We start from the raw sequence: 13,720 nt of genomic DNA on the forward strand, positions 1-13,720 counted from the left end.
GTCTAGAAGAGAGGCCCCCAAGAGCGATAAAGCTGGTGAAGTGTTGGGGCAGATGGGCCAGGCTGAGAGGAGTGGTAGGAAGTGACGTCAGAAAGGTAAAATGGGTCAGATAGGGTAGGACTTGTAGGGACTTTCACTTTTACTCTAAATGAAATGGGAAGCTATTGAAGGGTTTAACTTACATTTTAAAAGGATCCCTCTGGCTGCCGTGTTGGGAATGGTCTGTAGGGCCCTGAAGCAGAGGCAGAGTGATTCGTTGCTGGGTGGGAGGTTGTTGCGAATCTAGGTGAGAGATGGCAGATACCGTGATGGTAGTGGAGATGGGAGACGTGGCGCACACATGTGTCTGGTGTACACTTGTGTATATATTTTAACAACAGACTTTTTATAAAGTTTATTTTTTCTGAGAGAGAGAGAGGATACCCCACCCCAAACAGGGTCTTCCTGCCTTGATCCACCCTAGTCTCAATTGGCCTGGATCATAGGCATGTGGGTGTACACCCAAGGTACCTAGGGTGGTCTTGGGATGTGAACCCAGGACCTCTCCTATGTTGGTCCAGTTGCATCACCACTATGCCACCACCTGCCTCAGTAAGTGGCTCTATGTGAATTTATTTTTTAAATTCACTGTAGGGTGCATGAGCTCGGTGGACAGAGACAGAGAGAAAGCTAGAAAGTAACCCCAGGGGGATGACCACACTGTCATCCCTTCTCTATTCTCCTCTCAGGATTTTGAGAATGCACACACATGCACCCAGCATGTCCCTCAAGCTACCAAGTCCAAGACTTAAACCTCAGTTGACCATATGGGATCCAGCTGCCTTAACCCCACCACCTGACTGGCCCTATATGTATGTTATAAAATAATTGCCACAGGGCACATATGCTCACCAGAGAGAGACAAAAAGGCAGAGGGGGAGGGGGAGAGGATCTTGCTGCCCCTCCCCCACACACCCCTCCGGTGGGACGTGGTCATGCTGCAATTCCTTCTCTATTTCTCAATTCTATCAGGATTTGGGGGCATGCACGCACTTGTGCCTGGCTTGTTTATCAAGTCTCTAGGGCCAGAATTTGAACTGTGGCCACCCAGGTAGGGTCTGACTCCCTTATCCATAAGCTGGCCCAGTGGCTATATGTTTAAGGCAAACTGTTAAATTAACTTGGTGTGCGAGAGAAAAAGAGCAGTCAAAAATGAGTTAGAGGCTTTGGATTGAGCCTGTGCTGTCCAGTGTGGTAACCCTAGCCCCATGTGACTTTGGGCATATGAAATGTGGCTAGTTGGAATTGAGATATGCTATCAATATGAAACACCTACCAGATTTCAAAGACTTGGTAGGAAAAAGCAATACTGGATGAATATAAAGATACAGATGTAGGGCCACCCCTGTAGCCTAGTGGTTAAGGGAGCCAGATCGCAACATGGCCAACTGCAGTTTGAACCCTGGCTGTGGTGGCTTGAGAAACATGCTGGGCATGTGATTGTGCATGGCCCAAATCCTGACACAGTGGAGAAATGGAAGGGGAGGGATTGCGGCATGATCACACCCCACTGGGGGGTTTGCTTTCTCTCTGCCTCTCTCTGCTCATGCCCTCTGGTAGTTACAAAATATATATGGGAGGCTAGCAGGTGGTATAGTAATTAAAGCACTGGACTCCCACATTGCCAACTGCGGTTTGAATCCTGGACCTGGTGGCTTGAAACTCATGCTGGGTGCGTGTGTGAGCGTGCCCAAAATCCCGAGAGGGGAATGAAGGAGAAGGGAATGCGGCATGGCCATCTCCCTTGGGGAGAGATTCTTTGATGTCTCTTTATCTTTCTTTGTTTCTCTGGTGAGTGCATGTGCCCTATAACAAAACAAACAAACAAACAAAATTTCTCTCTCTAAAAAAAAGAAAAGGCTAGTAAGGTAGAAAACTGGGAGACTGTGATGACATAGGAGCCACGTGGAGAAGGAAGAGGCAGAGGCCAACTCTATTATACGCTGCTGAGAGGCCTGTTGCTGAGTAAGACAGGCCTGAGACCAGACTTCTGGCATTGGCAACATGGAGGCCATTGTAGACCTCAACACATGCAGTCTTGGTTTGGATAAAAATGCGATGCTCTGTGAGGCTGACCCACATGGGAGGGTTCCAAGTTCACGTCCGGAGGCCTCCCTGAGTACATTGTGCATGTATAGTTCATGGTCTGGGGTTGGTTGAAGCTGGGAGTGGATTGTGGCACCAAGACGCTGTTGGTGGTGCTGCTCTCTATATCTCTCTTACTCTGAGTCTCTCTTGCTCAGAAAAGGAAGAACCTTTTTAAAAAGAGAGAGAGAGAGAGAATGTAAGAAAAGGAGTGGGGCCAGCAGATGGTGTAATGGTTATGGTGCTGGACTCTTATGTAGTCGACCTCAGTTTGAGTCCCAGACTGGCGGCTTAGAAGTCATGCCAGACACATGCATGTGTGTGTCCAAAATCCCAAGAGGAGAATGAAGGAGAAGGGATTGCAGCATGACCATTCCCCCTGGGGAATAATTTCTCCCTTTCTGTCTCTCTCTGTCTCTCTGGAGAGTTGCACGCACCCTATAGCAAAAGTCTCTTTAAAAAAAAAAAGAGCAAAAAAGGAGTTAGAAATGTAAGATGTTTTTGAAGAATTTTTCTGCAAAGAGGAGCAGAGAGTTGGAATGACTGTTGATAGAAATAAAGTCCAAAATTATTATTATTATTATTATTATTATTATTTAGTTTGCTGTAGGGAATGTGTGCTTCTTGGAGAGAGACAGAGCTGGAGAGGGAAGGTGGGAAATCACACCTCCCCCCAAGAGAATGGCCACACTGCAGTCCTTCTCCTCCATTCTCTTGAGATTTGAGGCATGCACACACACGTGCTTGGCATGTTTTTCAAGCCTTCAAGTCCAGGAATCGAAGCACACAGCTGGCCATGTGGGGTCCAGCCCCCTTAACCTCTGTGGCACCTGCTAGCCCAAGAATTATTTTTTATAGGGTGGCATGTTATGTGTGTCTGTAGGTGAATAAGAATGATAGGGTAGACAGGGACAGTAGCTGTGCAGGGGAGAAAGTCTGGAGCCACACCACGTCTTTGTTTAGGTGAGAGGAATATAACCAAGGACGCAGAGGAGGGTCTGGCTTTCGACAGGAGTGTTTATTATAGTCACAGGAGGAAGGCAGGTATGTGCATGAAATTGGGTAGATGTGGCACTGGGAGTCGGTGGGGGGTTCTCATCTGATTGCTTCAGTTTCTCAGTGAAGCAGGAAACAAATAAGGTAGAGTAGCATTTCTCAACCTTAGCTGTATCATAGCCTGGGGAGCTTTAAACACTGCAGTTGCCTGGGCCCCGCTCCCAGAGATGAACATTTCAGCATCTGGTATGGAGCCCATGACTAGTATTTATCTTAAAGTTTCCTAAGTGATTTTGTGCTGTTGAGGTTGAATACCACTGGAAAGTGATAGAGAAAAATGGAGGCATTTGCTCAGGGTCGTTAAAGAAGGCCTCTGAAAAGGTGATGTGAGTAAAGAGTGAGAAAAAAACAACACAAGAAACATGGAGGAGGTGTGTTTTAGGTGGAGGAAATGGCATATGAACAGGCTCTGAAAGAGGGATGAGAGTGCAGCTGGACTGTGGTAAGGATGAGCGTGCTAGAAGGCGAGGTTGGAGGAGTAACCGTGGGTCTCACTGGACACGTCCTCGCAGCCCATGGTCAGAGGTTTGTGTTTGTGGTTAGCCCAAGTACAGATGGCACATGGAAAGGTTTCGTGCACAACAGTGAAAGGATCTTCTTTGCACTCTAGTAGCTGTGGGAGAATGGATTGTGGGTGGGAGGACCAAGAGTGAAACAGGTGACCAGTTGGGCAACTCACATCGTTTGGTGACAGCTGGTAGGAACTTGGTCCAGGGAGAAAAGGTCTAGAACTTTCAGAAGAAAGAGCCAGTAAGATGTATTGAAGAGACACAGATAGGCAATAGTGGCAGGGAGCCATGCTCACAGCCCTTCCCCAGCCCAATGATACTACTGGCAGAGGAAAGAGATTGAAATTTTCCAATCAAAATTCCAACTATGCTCAAGGAAGAAGTTCCATGCTAATCTTTGGGTTCCCACCCTCCTATTCCCCTTTGGAAAAGCAGGTCCTATATCTGCCAGGTATTCTGTTAGGTGTGGGGCAAAGGGTGTAGAAATTACAAAGGCATCTGGGATATGGGTCTAATGTTTTGTCCCTGTCTTGGCTCCCACAAGGCTCAGCAGGCAAGATCTGGAAGCACGGGAGGACGCTGGCTATGCCAGCCTTGAGCTACCTGGGGACTCCACCCTTTCACTGCCTACCCTGGACTTGGAAGAACCCAGCGATGACCTCATCTCACCCTATGCCAGCTTCTCCTCCACGGCAGACCGCCCCACACCCCTGCTCAGTGGCTGGCTGGACAAGCTGTCCCCTCAGGGGTAGGCTGGGAAGGGAAGAGAGAGGAGAGAGGCTGGGAGGTAGGGGTGAGCGGGTCCCAAGTTTTTCCAGACCCTCTCATTCTTCATGTGACCCCAAATACTCACCGATCTTGGCCCCTTCCGTCCTCAGAAACTATGTCTTCCAGAGACGCTTTGTGCAGTTCAACGGGAGGAGCCTGATGTACTTTGGCAGTGACAAGGTGGGCAGGCGATGCCAGTGCAGATGAGGGAGAGAGAGGGCTGACAGAGGCTCAGGATCAGAAGGGGAGAAGCCCCTGGGGGTGGTGGTCCCAGCATGGCTGTTGTCAGCATTTAGTGTAGCTGGCTGATAGGCTACTCCTGCTGTTTGTGGACTGAGTGCTGACCTCACAGAAGCCTGTGCTGAACCCAGGGTCAGCGCACATGGCTTCGTTCCTGTCCCCATGCGTCACTGGGCTCTCTCTCCAGGACCCCTTCCCCAAGGGCATCATCCCTCTGACTGCCATTGAGATGACCCGCAGTAGCAAGGACAACAAGTTCCAGGTCATCACTGGCCAGAGAGTATTCGTGTTTCGTGCAGAGAGTGAGGGTGAGGAGGGTCCAGGGCCCCCGATCAGGGCAGGGAGGTTGGAGGCCGTGTGAATGCACAGCCCCCTGACCTGCCTTCCCATGCCTACCAGCTCAGAGGGATGCATGGTGCTCCGCTCTGCAATCCTGCCTGAAGGAGCAGCGGCTGCTGGGCCACCCCCGGCCCCCCCAGCCACCCCGACCCCTCCGCACAGGCATGCTGGAGCTGCGGGGACACAAGGCCAAGGTGTTCGCTGCCTTGAGCCCTGGAGAGCTGGCACTATACAAGAGTGAGCAGGTGAGGTGGGCTGGGCCGGGCTTGGGGCTTGGCCTGGTCCATGCTGGCACCTCACAGTGTCCACTGCCCCTTCCTCAGGCCTTCTCTTTGGGCATCGGGATCTGCTTCATTGAATTGCAAGGCTGCAGTGTCCGGGAGACTAAGAGTCGAAGTTTTGACCTGCTCACACCTCATCGCTGCTTCAGGTGGGGCCTGGACTGGTGGGAGGCAAGGCTGGGGGTGTTTTGGGGGAGGCTTAAGAATGGAGAGGACTGGAGGCCTCCTCATTCGTTGTCAGGGATGTGTACTGATAGGAGTTTGGTGAGCAGGGCCAACATGTCAGGAGGGTGGGCTAGCTCAGACTGGCTGTGGTTGCTCCCACAGGAAAGAACAGGGATGGGATGTGGCGGCGGGGGCGGGGGAGAGGGAGTCCGTGCCCACAGACTGGCTGTCCACCCCTCAGCTTCACAGCCGAGTCAGGGGGGGCGCGGCAGAGCTGGGCGGCCGCTCTGCAGGAAGCAGTAACCGAGACCCTGTCTGACTACGAGGTGGCTGAGAAGATCTGGTCCAATCGGGCAAACCGGCACTGCGCAGACTGTGGGGCCTCCCGCCCAGACTGGGCTGCTGTCAACCTGGGGGTGGTCATCTGCAAGCAGTGTGCAGGTGAGGGCTGGGCCTCGAGACCAAGTTGGGAGTCGGGCATTGGGGTAAGGGGGCGCAGCTACCTGTGTACCACGTGCCCCACACCCTAACAGGTCAGCACCGAGCCCTGGGTTCTGGGATCTCCAAGGTGCAGAGCCTGAAGCTGGATACGAGTGTCTGGAGCAATGAGATCGTGCAGGTGAGGGGTGATGTGAGAGGAGGTGGAAGAGATGGGAGGCGAGCATCCAAGAAGGCCTTGGGCACAACTTGGGGACAGGATTGGGATGACTGTGCACTCCAGTTTTGTCACTTACCTTTGCCCTTTGTCACCTTATAGTTGTTCATTGTCTTGGGAAATGATCGTGCCAACCGCTTCTGGGCAAGGGCACTACCCCCGGGAGAAGGGCTACATCCAGACTCGAACCCTGGTCCCCGGGGAGAGTTCATCTCCCGCAAGTACCGGTTGGGTCTCTTCCGGAAGCCCCACCCTGAGTATCCAGATCATAGCCAGCTTCTCCAGGTAGGTTGGGCTGATGAGCACATGGTGGGAGGCAGTCTTGGAACTGGAATGCCTAGACCAGGGTGGTAGGAGCTGGCTTTGGTGATCAGAAGACTGTCCCTGGGACTTTCAGGCTGGGTTTAGGGCTGACAAAGACCCTTTCCTCCCTGCAGGCACTGTGTGCAGCTATGGCAGGACCCAACCTGCTGAGGACAATGACCCAGCTCCTTTGTGTTGAAGTTTCTGAGGGCGAAGAACCTTGGTCTCCCTCAGCCGTGGACGGCACCTTCCCTGGCCTCCTTCCCCCAGGTTATCCCTGCTTCTGTCTCCTTGCAGGAATCTTTGGCCCCAACCTGTGATTTGGTTCATCCAGGGGACCCCAATTACCCCATCATCTGGCCCATCACAGTGGCTCAGCCTGGGCAGTTGCCTAATCCCTTCGGCCCTCCAAGGCCCATTTCCTGATGTCATGGGATGTTTGACGATAGTCACAGCTTGGGGAGGGTGTTGATTTCCCAGGTGCTAGTGCTGGTTCACCCCTAGCAAGGTCAACTCATGGGTCAGTTTTGTTTCCCCAGGGATAGTCTGATCTCTCAGAGACTGTAGCCTCCTCACTCCAAGCTGACAGCCTGTTGGGCTGGCTGATGGGGACAGGCAGCAGACAGGGCCGAGCTCATCACCCTTGCCACCCTCTTTTCCAATCTGGTCAGTGAGGGGTCCTGCCTGTTTGGCTTTGCTTGGCCATGTTGCTAGTAGAATTAGGTCCCTTCCCCAGAGGAGTCAGGCCAGCCCACTGTGCTGACCTGCCCTGCCCATGTCTCCTCTCCTTGTAGACCCCTCCCCCGGTGTATACAACGAGGTGGTAGTGCCTGCCACCTACAGCAGCTTCCTGTACTGTGGTCCCATCAGCAACAAAGCTGGACCCCCACCCCCTCGGAGGGGCCGGGATGGTGAGGAGGGGCCAAGGGATGGGAGGAGACGGGCAGGCAGTGGGATGGGTGTGAGTGACTGTGGAAACAGGGAGGAGTGACTGGGATGGGGAAGTGGGACCAGGTCCGAGCATAGGCTGAGGTGCTGGGGGTGAGAAGGGGACCGTGCCAAGTGGCGGCATTGGGTGATCGTTAAGAGCCTCTGCTCTGGGGACCAGCAGTTAGCGTAATGGCTATGTCGCTGGACTCCCACGTAGTCGACCACGGTTCACGTCCCGGACCTGGTGGCTTAAACTCACGCCAGGCGCGTGTGCATACATGCCCAAGATCCCAGGAGGAGAATGGAGGAGAAGGGATTGCGGCGTGGCCAATCACCCCTAGGGGGTGATTTCTTGCTTTCTATCTCTCTATCTCTCTCTGTCTGTCTGGCGAGCACACGTGCCCTATAGCAAAAACCTCTCCAAAAAATAGAAGAGCCTCTGCTCTGAAGTGAAAGAGCCTCTGCTCTGAAGTCAGGTTGTCTGGGTCAAATCCCAGCTCTGCTATCTCCCACCTATAGGACTTGGGCAAGCAGCGTAAACTCGGAGCCTCAATTTTCCTGTCTGCACAACAGGATTAGATACAACACCTACCTCACAGGGTTGCTGTGAACATTATATGGGATTATATTATACACAGACAGAGAGGTTGATGCAGAATAAGCATCTAGTGAATGGGCCGCAGATCTCTGCCCCCAACCAATTCTGTCCCCACTAGCTCCCCCCCGCCTGTGGTGTGTGCTGGGAGCAGCTCTGGAAATGTTTGCGTCAGAAAGCAGCCCGGAACCACTCAGCCTCATCCAGCCCCAGGATGTTGTGTGCCTGGGTGTGAGCCCCCCGCCCACTGATCCAGGTGACCTTGACAGGTAACTGCCCCCATACTCACTGAACTCGCAGTCCCAGCCTGACAGCCCCTAGGTGGCCCTCACTCCCCCTGCATGACCTCATCTTTCCAGGTTCCTGTTTTCCTTCGAGCTCATCCTCACGAGGGGCAGGATCCAGCATTTTGGCACCGATGGAGCTGACAGTCTGGAGGCCTGGACCAGTGCCGTGGGCAAGGTGAGGACGCCAAGGGCCCTCCACAGCAGCACATGGTCTCTCTGTCCCCACGAGCCCCTCCTGTCCTCTCTCATTCCTACGGCCACCTCCACCACTCCCACCAGCAGCCGAGGTTAGCTGAGCACTCTGGTCCCACTGCCCGTGCCATAGCTCATTCAGTGTCCACCACAACCCTCAGAGGAAGCCTTGTTCATATTTTACACATAGCGAACCCAAGTGTCAGAGTTTACGAAGGCACTCAGTCAAGATCACAGAGCTAGGAGGCAGCAGAGCCCAGAACGAAAAATCAGGCCTGTTTGCAAAGCTCCTGCCCCAAACCTCATGGAACCATGCCCTCTACCCACAGAGAAGCTGCCTCTTATACCACCCTCCAACCCCCAGTCCTCCACCAGGCCCAGAGGCAAAGCTCCCTCCCGGTCCCAGCTCCTCTATCCGAGACCAGCCTATCCTTCCATCCTGTACCCCTTTGCTGGAATTAGAAGTTCAGGCCCTGGAGCCAGACCTCTTGAGATTTGAATCCAACAACTCTCAGCCTTGGGAGCTTTTCCACATCTGTAGGGTGGGTGCAAAAGCCTCACACCTAGGCTGAGGACTAAGTGACATGTGAGCCCACACACAGCAAGCCCTCAGTCTGTGGGCGTTGAAATAATAATGATGGTGGCAGTGATGGTGGTGATGACGACAGTCTCTCTCATCTTCAAGCAGCTTTGCCCTAAGCTCTGCTTCATCTTCAACTTTTCACCCTGGCGCCCTCCTTCCCCTCCTGACAGTTTCTCAGGAAGGCATGCAACCTGTGGTTCTTCCTTCACCCCTTGTGCAGCCCGTCTCTACCTAAAATCCCCGAGCGGCTGCTCTGTAGGTCACCAGTGGCTTCTCATTGCCAGAGCCCAACGCCTCCCCTCTGGCCTCCCAGGTCACCTCTGCAGCCTTTGATACTCTATGGGGAATGCTCAACTCCTGCCTTCTTTTTTTTTTTTTTTTGAGAGGTTTTTGCTATAGGGCACATGCGCTTGCCAGAAAGACAGAGAGACAGAAAGCAAGAAATCACCCCCCCAGGGGGGATGGCCATGCTGCAATCCCTTCTCCTCCATTCTCCTCTCAGGATCTTGGGCACGCACGCACACACACCCAGCATGAATTTAAGCTACTGGGTCCAGGCCTTGAACCACAGGAGTCTAGTGACATAGCCATTATGTCAACTGCTGGTCCTTCAATTTCTGCCTTCTGACCCCACTCTGCATCCTCCTTTAACGCCTCACATTAACAGATGGTCTCCAGATCCTTGCAGAGCTCTGTCCTGGCCTTTCTAACCAGGTCAAAGTCTCCTCTTATTACTATCTGTACTTTCCCCAAATCTAGCCCATCCTTTAAGGCTGTGCTGCTCAAAAGCCTTGAAGTGTGGTCTGAAGATTGTCACATTATACTGGGCTACAGGCCATCTGTCTGGTCCACAATTTGTTTGCTCCATGATAGTGTAAGCACAGACCTGGAGAGTAAGCATTTAGAGCCATTTATAGCAGCTTGACAGAGTAATTTTACATGTTGAATCTAATTATGCAAATTAAAGACTTGTATGTCTTTGTTCTTTCATCTCAATTTTCTAGCAACTCGTTTTTATTGTTTTTAACTCAAGTATTGACAAGTGACAGATTGAAGCTTAACAAAAGAAAAAAGAAAAGAAAAAATTCCTAGTCCTTTCCCACAGGTAGTTTGAGAAACACTGCCCTGATTAAGGTCGACCCGAGAGCCTCTGCCCAGCCCCCTGGGGTGGTAGACCTTCTCCGGGCATCATGACTTCTGTTACCACATTTCAGCCACCCAGTCTTTCCTACTCCCTCACCCCAGTTAAGGCCATGAGGTGGCCATATCAGGGTCTCCATGTTTGCTGGAGCAAAGTGAATCGAATTACTTTCCGTCACTCTTCATTCTTTTTCTTCTGCTTTCCCTTCATGTCTTCCTCTGCTTTTTTCTCCTTCTCACTCTCATTTTTCTCCCCCACCCTTTGTTTCTTCCCCAATCCTTCCTCTTCCCGTCCTCCCTCTGCCTCCGCAGTGGTTCTCCCCGCTGAGCTGCCACCAGCTGCTGGGCCCTGGGTTGCTGCGCCTGGGCCGCCTGTGGCTACGGTCCCCTTCCCACGCCGCCCTGGAACCTGGCCTCTGGCTGTCAGGGTTCGGCCTCCTTCGTGGTGACCACCTCTTCCTGTGTCCAGCGCCGGGCCCTGGCCCCCCCGCCCCTGAGGACATGGTACATCTGCGGCGGCTGCAGGAGATCAGTGAGCAGGGGTGGGGGCAGGGATGAAGGGTGGTTATGGGGTGGGCCTTTTTAATTTGGGGATCCCTATGAGAAACAATAAAACATAGTGGCTTAAGGCACAAATTCTGATGTCAAACTGCGCAGACAGACTCTACATTCATCATGTCTAAGCTGTGTGGTTTTGGACAGGTTACTTAACCTCTCTAGGCCTTAGTTTCTTTTTTTTTTTTTTTTTTTTTCTTTTTTGCTATAGGGCGCGTGTGCTCACTAGAAAGACAGAGAGAAAGAGAGAGACAGAAAGCGAGAAATCACCCCCCAGGAGGGATGGCCATGCCGCAATCCCTTCTCCTTCATTCTCCTCTCAGGATCCTGGGCACGCACGCACACGTGCCCAGCGTGAGTTTAAGCCACAGGGTCCGGGACTCAAACCGCGGTCGACTCCATGGGAGTCTAGCAACATAGCCATTACGCTAACTACTGGTCCCTTTGAGAGGTTTTTGCTATAGGTTGTGCGCGCTTGCCAGAAAGAGAGAGAGAGAGAGACAGACAAAAAGCAAGAAATCACCCCTCAGGGGGGATGGCCACACTGCAGTCCCTTCTCCATTCTCCTCTTGGGATCTTAGACACGCACACACACACACCTGGCCTGAGTTTAAGCCACCAGGTCCAGGACCCGAACTGCAGCTGACTACATGGGAGTCCAGTGACATAGCCATTATGCCAACTGCTGGTCCCCAGGCCTTAGTGTCTTTATCTTTAAAATGGACTTAACAATAAGAACTTCCTCAGAGGATTATAGTGAGGTACCAGTAAGGTAATACATGTAAAAACATGTATCACAGAGCCTGGCAGAAGGCATCTTACACGTGCTCAACAGGAATTCTATATTATAAATGTTATTATTTAGAGCCACTTGCTGTTTGGGGACTGGGAGACGGGACTAGTACCCTCAATACTCTCCTTCCTTCTAAGAGGTACAGTGTAGGATGAAGTTTTAGTATTTTAGAGACAAGAAACCTAGGTTAGAACTCAGCTTTGCCATTTTATAGCAAGTAATCTGAGGCAAGTTACTTAACCTATCTGAGCTTTAATTTATCATCTATGACATGGGGATAATAGCACACAACTCAGGACTTAATGGGACATTGTTTATAAGCCTCCTTGCCTAGTACTTACATACTAAAGTCTTATTTTTTTTAAAAAAATTGCTTATTTCATTTTATTTATTATTATTATTATTATTTGTTAATTTTCTATAAGGCACATGCACTCACCAGAGAGACAGAAAGAGAGACAAAGTGAGAAAGCAAGCTTCCAGGTCTGGGATCAGCCTGTGGGAGCCATGTGGGAGTCCAGAGCCTTAACCACCGTGCTACCTGCTGGCTGGTATACCTTATCTCTGAATAAATAGTAGTCACTGATGAAGATGGTGATGACGTCTGATGATTTTCCTCCCAGGTGTGGTCCCTGCAGCTGACTCCCCAGACAAGAAGGAGCATTTGGTCCTGGTGGAGACAGGGAGGTAAAAGTCGCCCCTACCCTTGACCCTGAGCTCCCCTTTCTGGAGCTCAGCCCTCATTCTCCACCCTGTCCTGGATCACTGCCCCACTTCCTCAAAGTTGCTTCCCCAGTTCAAGGGACCATCTCAGTTGGGTATTGCTGACCCCTGCTGGTGGCTCTGGGAAGCCTGGCTTCTCCATCAGAGGACCCTATGAACTGACTCTGATTCAGGTCTGTGGGGTCTCAGGACCCTGTATCTGCAGGGGGAGGGCCGACTGGATTTCTCAGCCTGGAACACAGCCATCGAGCGAGCAGCTGGTGGGGGTGGCACCGGGCTGCAGGAGCAGCAGATGAGCCGGGGAGACATCCCCATCATTGTGGACGCCTGCATCAGCTTTGTCACCCAGCATGGTGAGTGGGCCCTGGCTCATACTAAGCCAGTGAGGGGTGGGTTAGGTAGGTAAGAACACAGACACAGCCGGGATGTTGAGGGGCGAATCACCTGGAAGAGCTGAGCCTCCAGAGACTGTAACCTGATCAAACTGGCTATACGACTCTTGGCTTTGCTTTTCTCGTTTTTCTTTTCTTTTCTTTTTCTTTTTTTTTTTTGGAGAGGTTTTCGCTATAGGGTGCGTGCGCTCGCCAGATAGACAGAGAGAGACATAGAGACAGAAAGTGAGAAATCACCCCCCAGGGTGGATGGTCACACCGCAATCCCTTCCCCTCCATTCTCCTCTCGGGATCTTGGGCACGCACGCACACGTGCCCGGCATGAGTTTTAAACCACCGGGTCCGGGACGCAAACCGCGGTTGACTACGTGGGAGTCCAGCGACATAGCCATTACGCTAACTGCTGGTCCCCTTGGCTTTGCTTTTCTGAGCCTCAGTCCTCTCATCTGTAAACTGGGGGCAGCAGTCCTCATTTTCCTGGTGGTTGCAATAGTGAGATAGTGCATGGCAAGCCCTGAGTGCAGGGCCTGGCAGGCAGTGTTCAGAGGAAGCCATTCTCAGGGCATGGGACACAGCGTGAGGGCAGCACTGGAAATGCCACTGAGGGACTAGAGCCACAGGGAACGTGAGGGAGCAGCTACGAGGCAGGAGCCGAACTGTGCAGCAAAGTCCCCGGAGGTCTGAGCAGAATTATTCCGTGTGGGAGGTATTCCAGCCGGAACGGGTCAGCCGCGCAAATGTCTGTAGAATTCTTCGTGAGTTTGTGGCCTCTGTTTTATTCTCCAACTCAACTGAGGGCCAAATAGAATCTATCTCCTCTGCAATCTCTCTTTAAAAGTCTGGGCTCTTGAGAAGGAAAACTCATAGAAAACTAAGGAGGGCAGTAAAGGGGGAGAAGTGGGAAACCTCCATGAGCCTTTGAGGAGTTGTGCTTGCCCATCACAGATAAGGGCCAGTCAGTGACCAGTGCCATTCTCCACGGTCAGGAGCCTTATTTAGTGACCTCCCCCACTCACTGGACCTCTGTCCTTTTCTGGGCTTCCTTCATGTTGGAGGGAGGAATGAAGTCCGAGCTCAGAGAGAGAAGCGG

General features: G+C 52.1%; 1 protein-coding gene across 1 annotated transcript in view; it reads left to right on the forward strand.

Annotated features, from left to right (window-relative positions):
• Nucleotides 1-13,720, forward strand: part of ARAP3 (ArfGAP with RhoGAP domain, ankyrin repeat and PH domain 3) — a 35,561-nt gene that overhangs the window by 4,867 nt on the left and 16,974 nt on the right. The window contains exons 6-20 of the mRNA XM_027765531.1: nucleotides 4,234-4,437; nucleotides 4,568-4,637; nucleotides 4,885-5,005; nucleotides 5,097-5,281; nucleotides 5,360-5,466; nucleotides 5,724-5,923; nucleotides 6,016-6,101; nucleotides 6,240-6,422; nucleotides 6,575-6,710; nucleotides 7,235-7,351; nucleotides 8,087-8,234; nucleotides 8,325-8,427; nucleotides 10,480-10,699; nucleotides 12,139-12,202; nucleotides 12,428-12,591. Coding sequence (XP_027621332.1) covers nucleotides 4,234-4,437; nucleotides 4,568-4,637; nucleotides 4,885-5,005; nucleotides 5,097-5,281; nucleotides 5,360-5,466; nucleotides 5,724-5,923; nucleotides 6,016-6,101; nucleotides 6,240-6,422; nucleotides 6,575-6,710; nucleotides 7,235-7,351; nucleotides 8,087-8,234; nucleotides 8,325-8,427; nucleotides 10,480-10,699; nucleotides 12,139-12,202; nucleotides 12,428-12,591 — 2,108 coding nt within the window. The remainder of the gene's footprint in view (nucleotides 1-4,233; nucleotides 4,438-4,567; nucleotides 4,638-4,884; nucleotides 5,006-5,096; nucleotides 5,282-5,359; nucleotides 5,467-5,723; nucleotides 5,924-6,015; nucleotides 6,102-6,239; nucleotides 6,423-6,574; nucleotides 6,711-7,234; nucleotides 7,352-8,086; nucleotides 8,235-8,324; nucleotides 8,428-10,479; nucleotides 10,700-12,138; nucleotides 12,203-12,427; nucleotides 12,592-13,720) is intronic.

Source organism: Tupaia chinensis, unplaced genomic scaffold (genome assembly GCF_000334495.1).
Source record: "Tupaia chinensis unplaced genomic scaffold, TupChi_1.0 Scaffold138644_1, whole genome shotgun sequence".
In the NCBI taxonomy this organism is placed as follows: domain Eukaryota; kingdom Metazoa; phylum Chordata; class Mammalia; order Scandentia; family Tupaiidae; genus Tupaia; species Tupaia belangeri.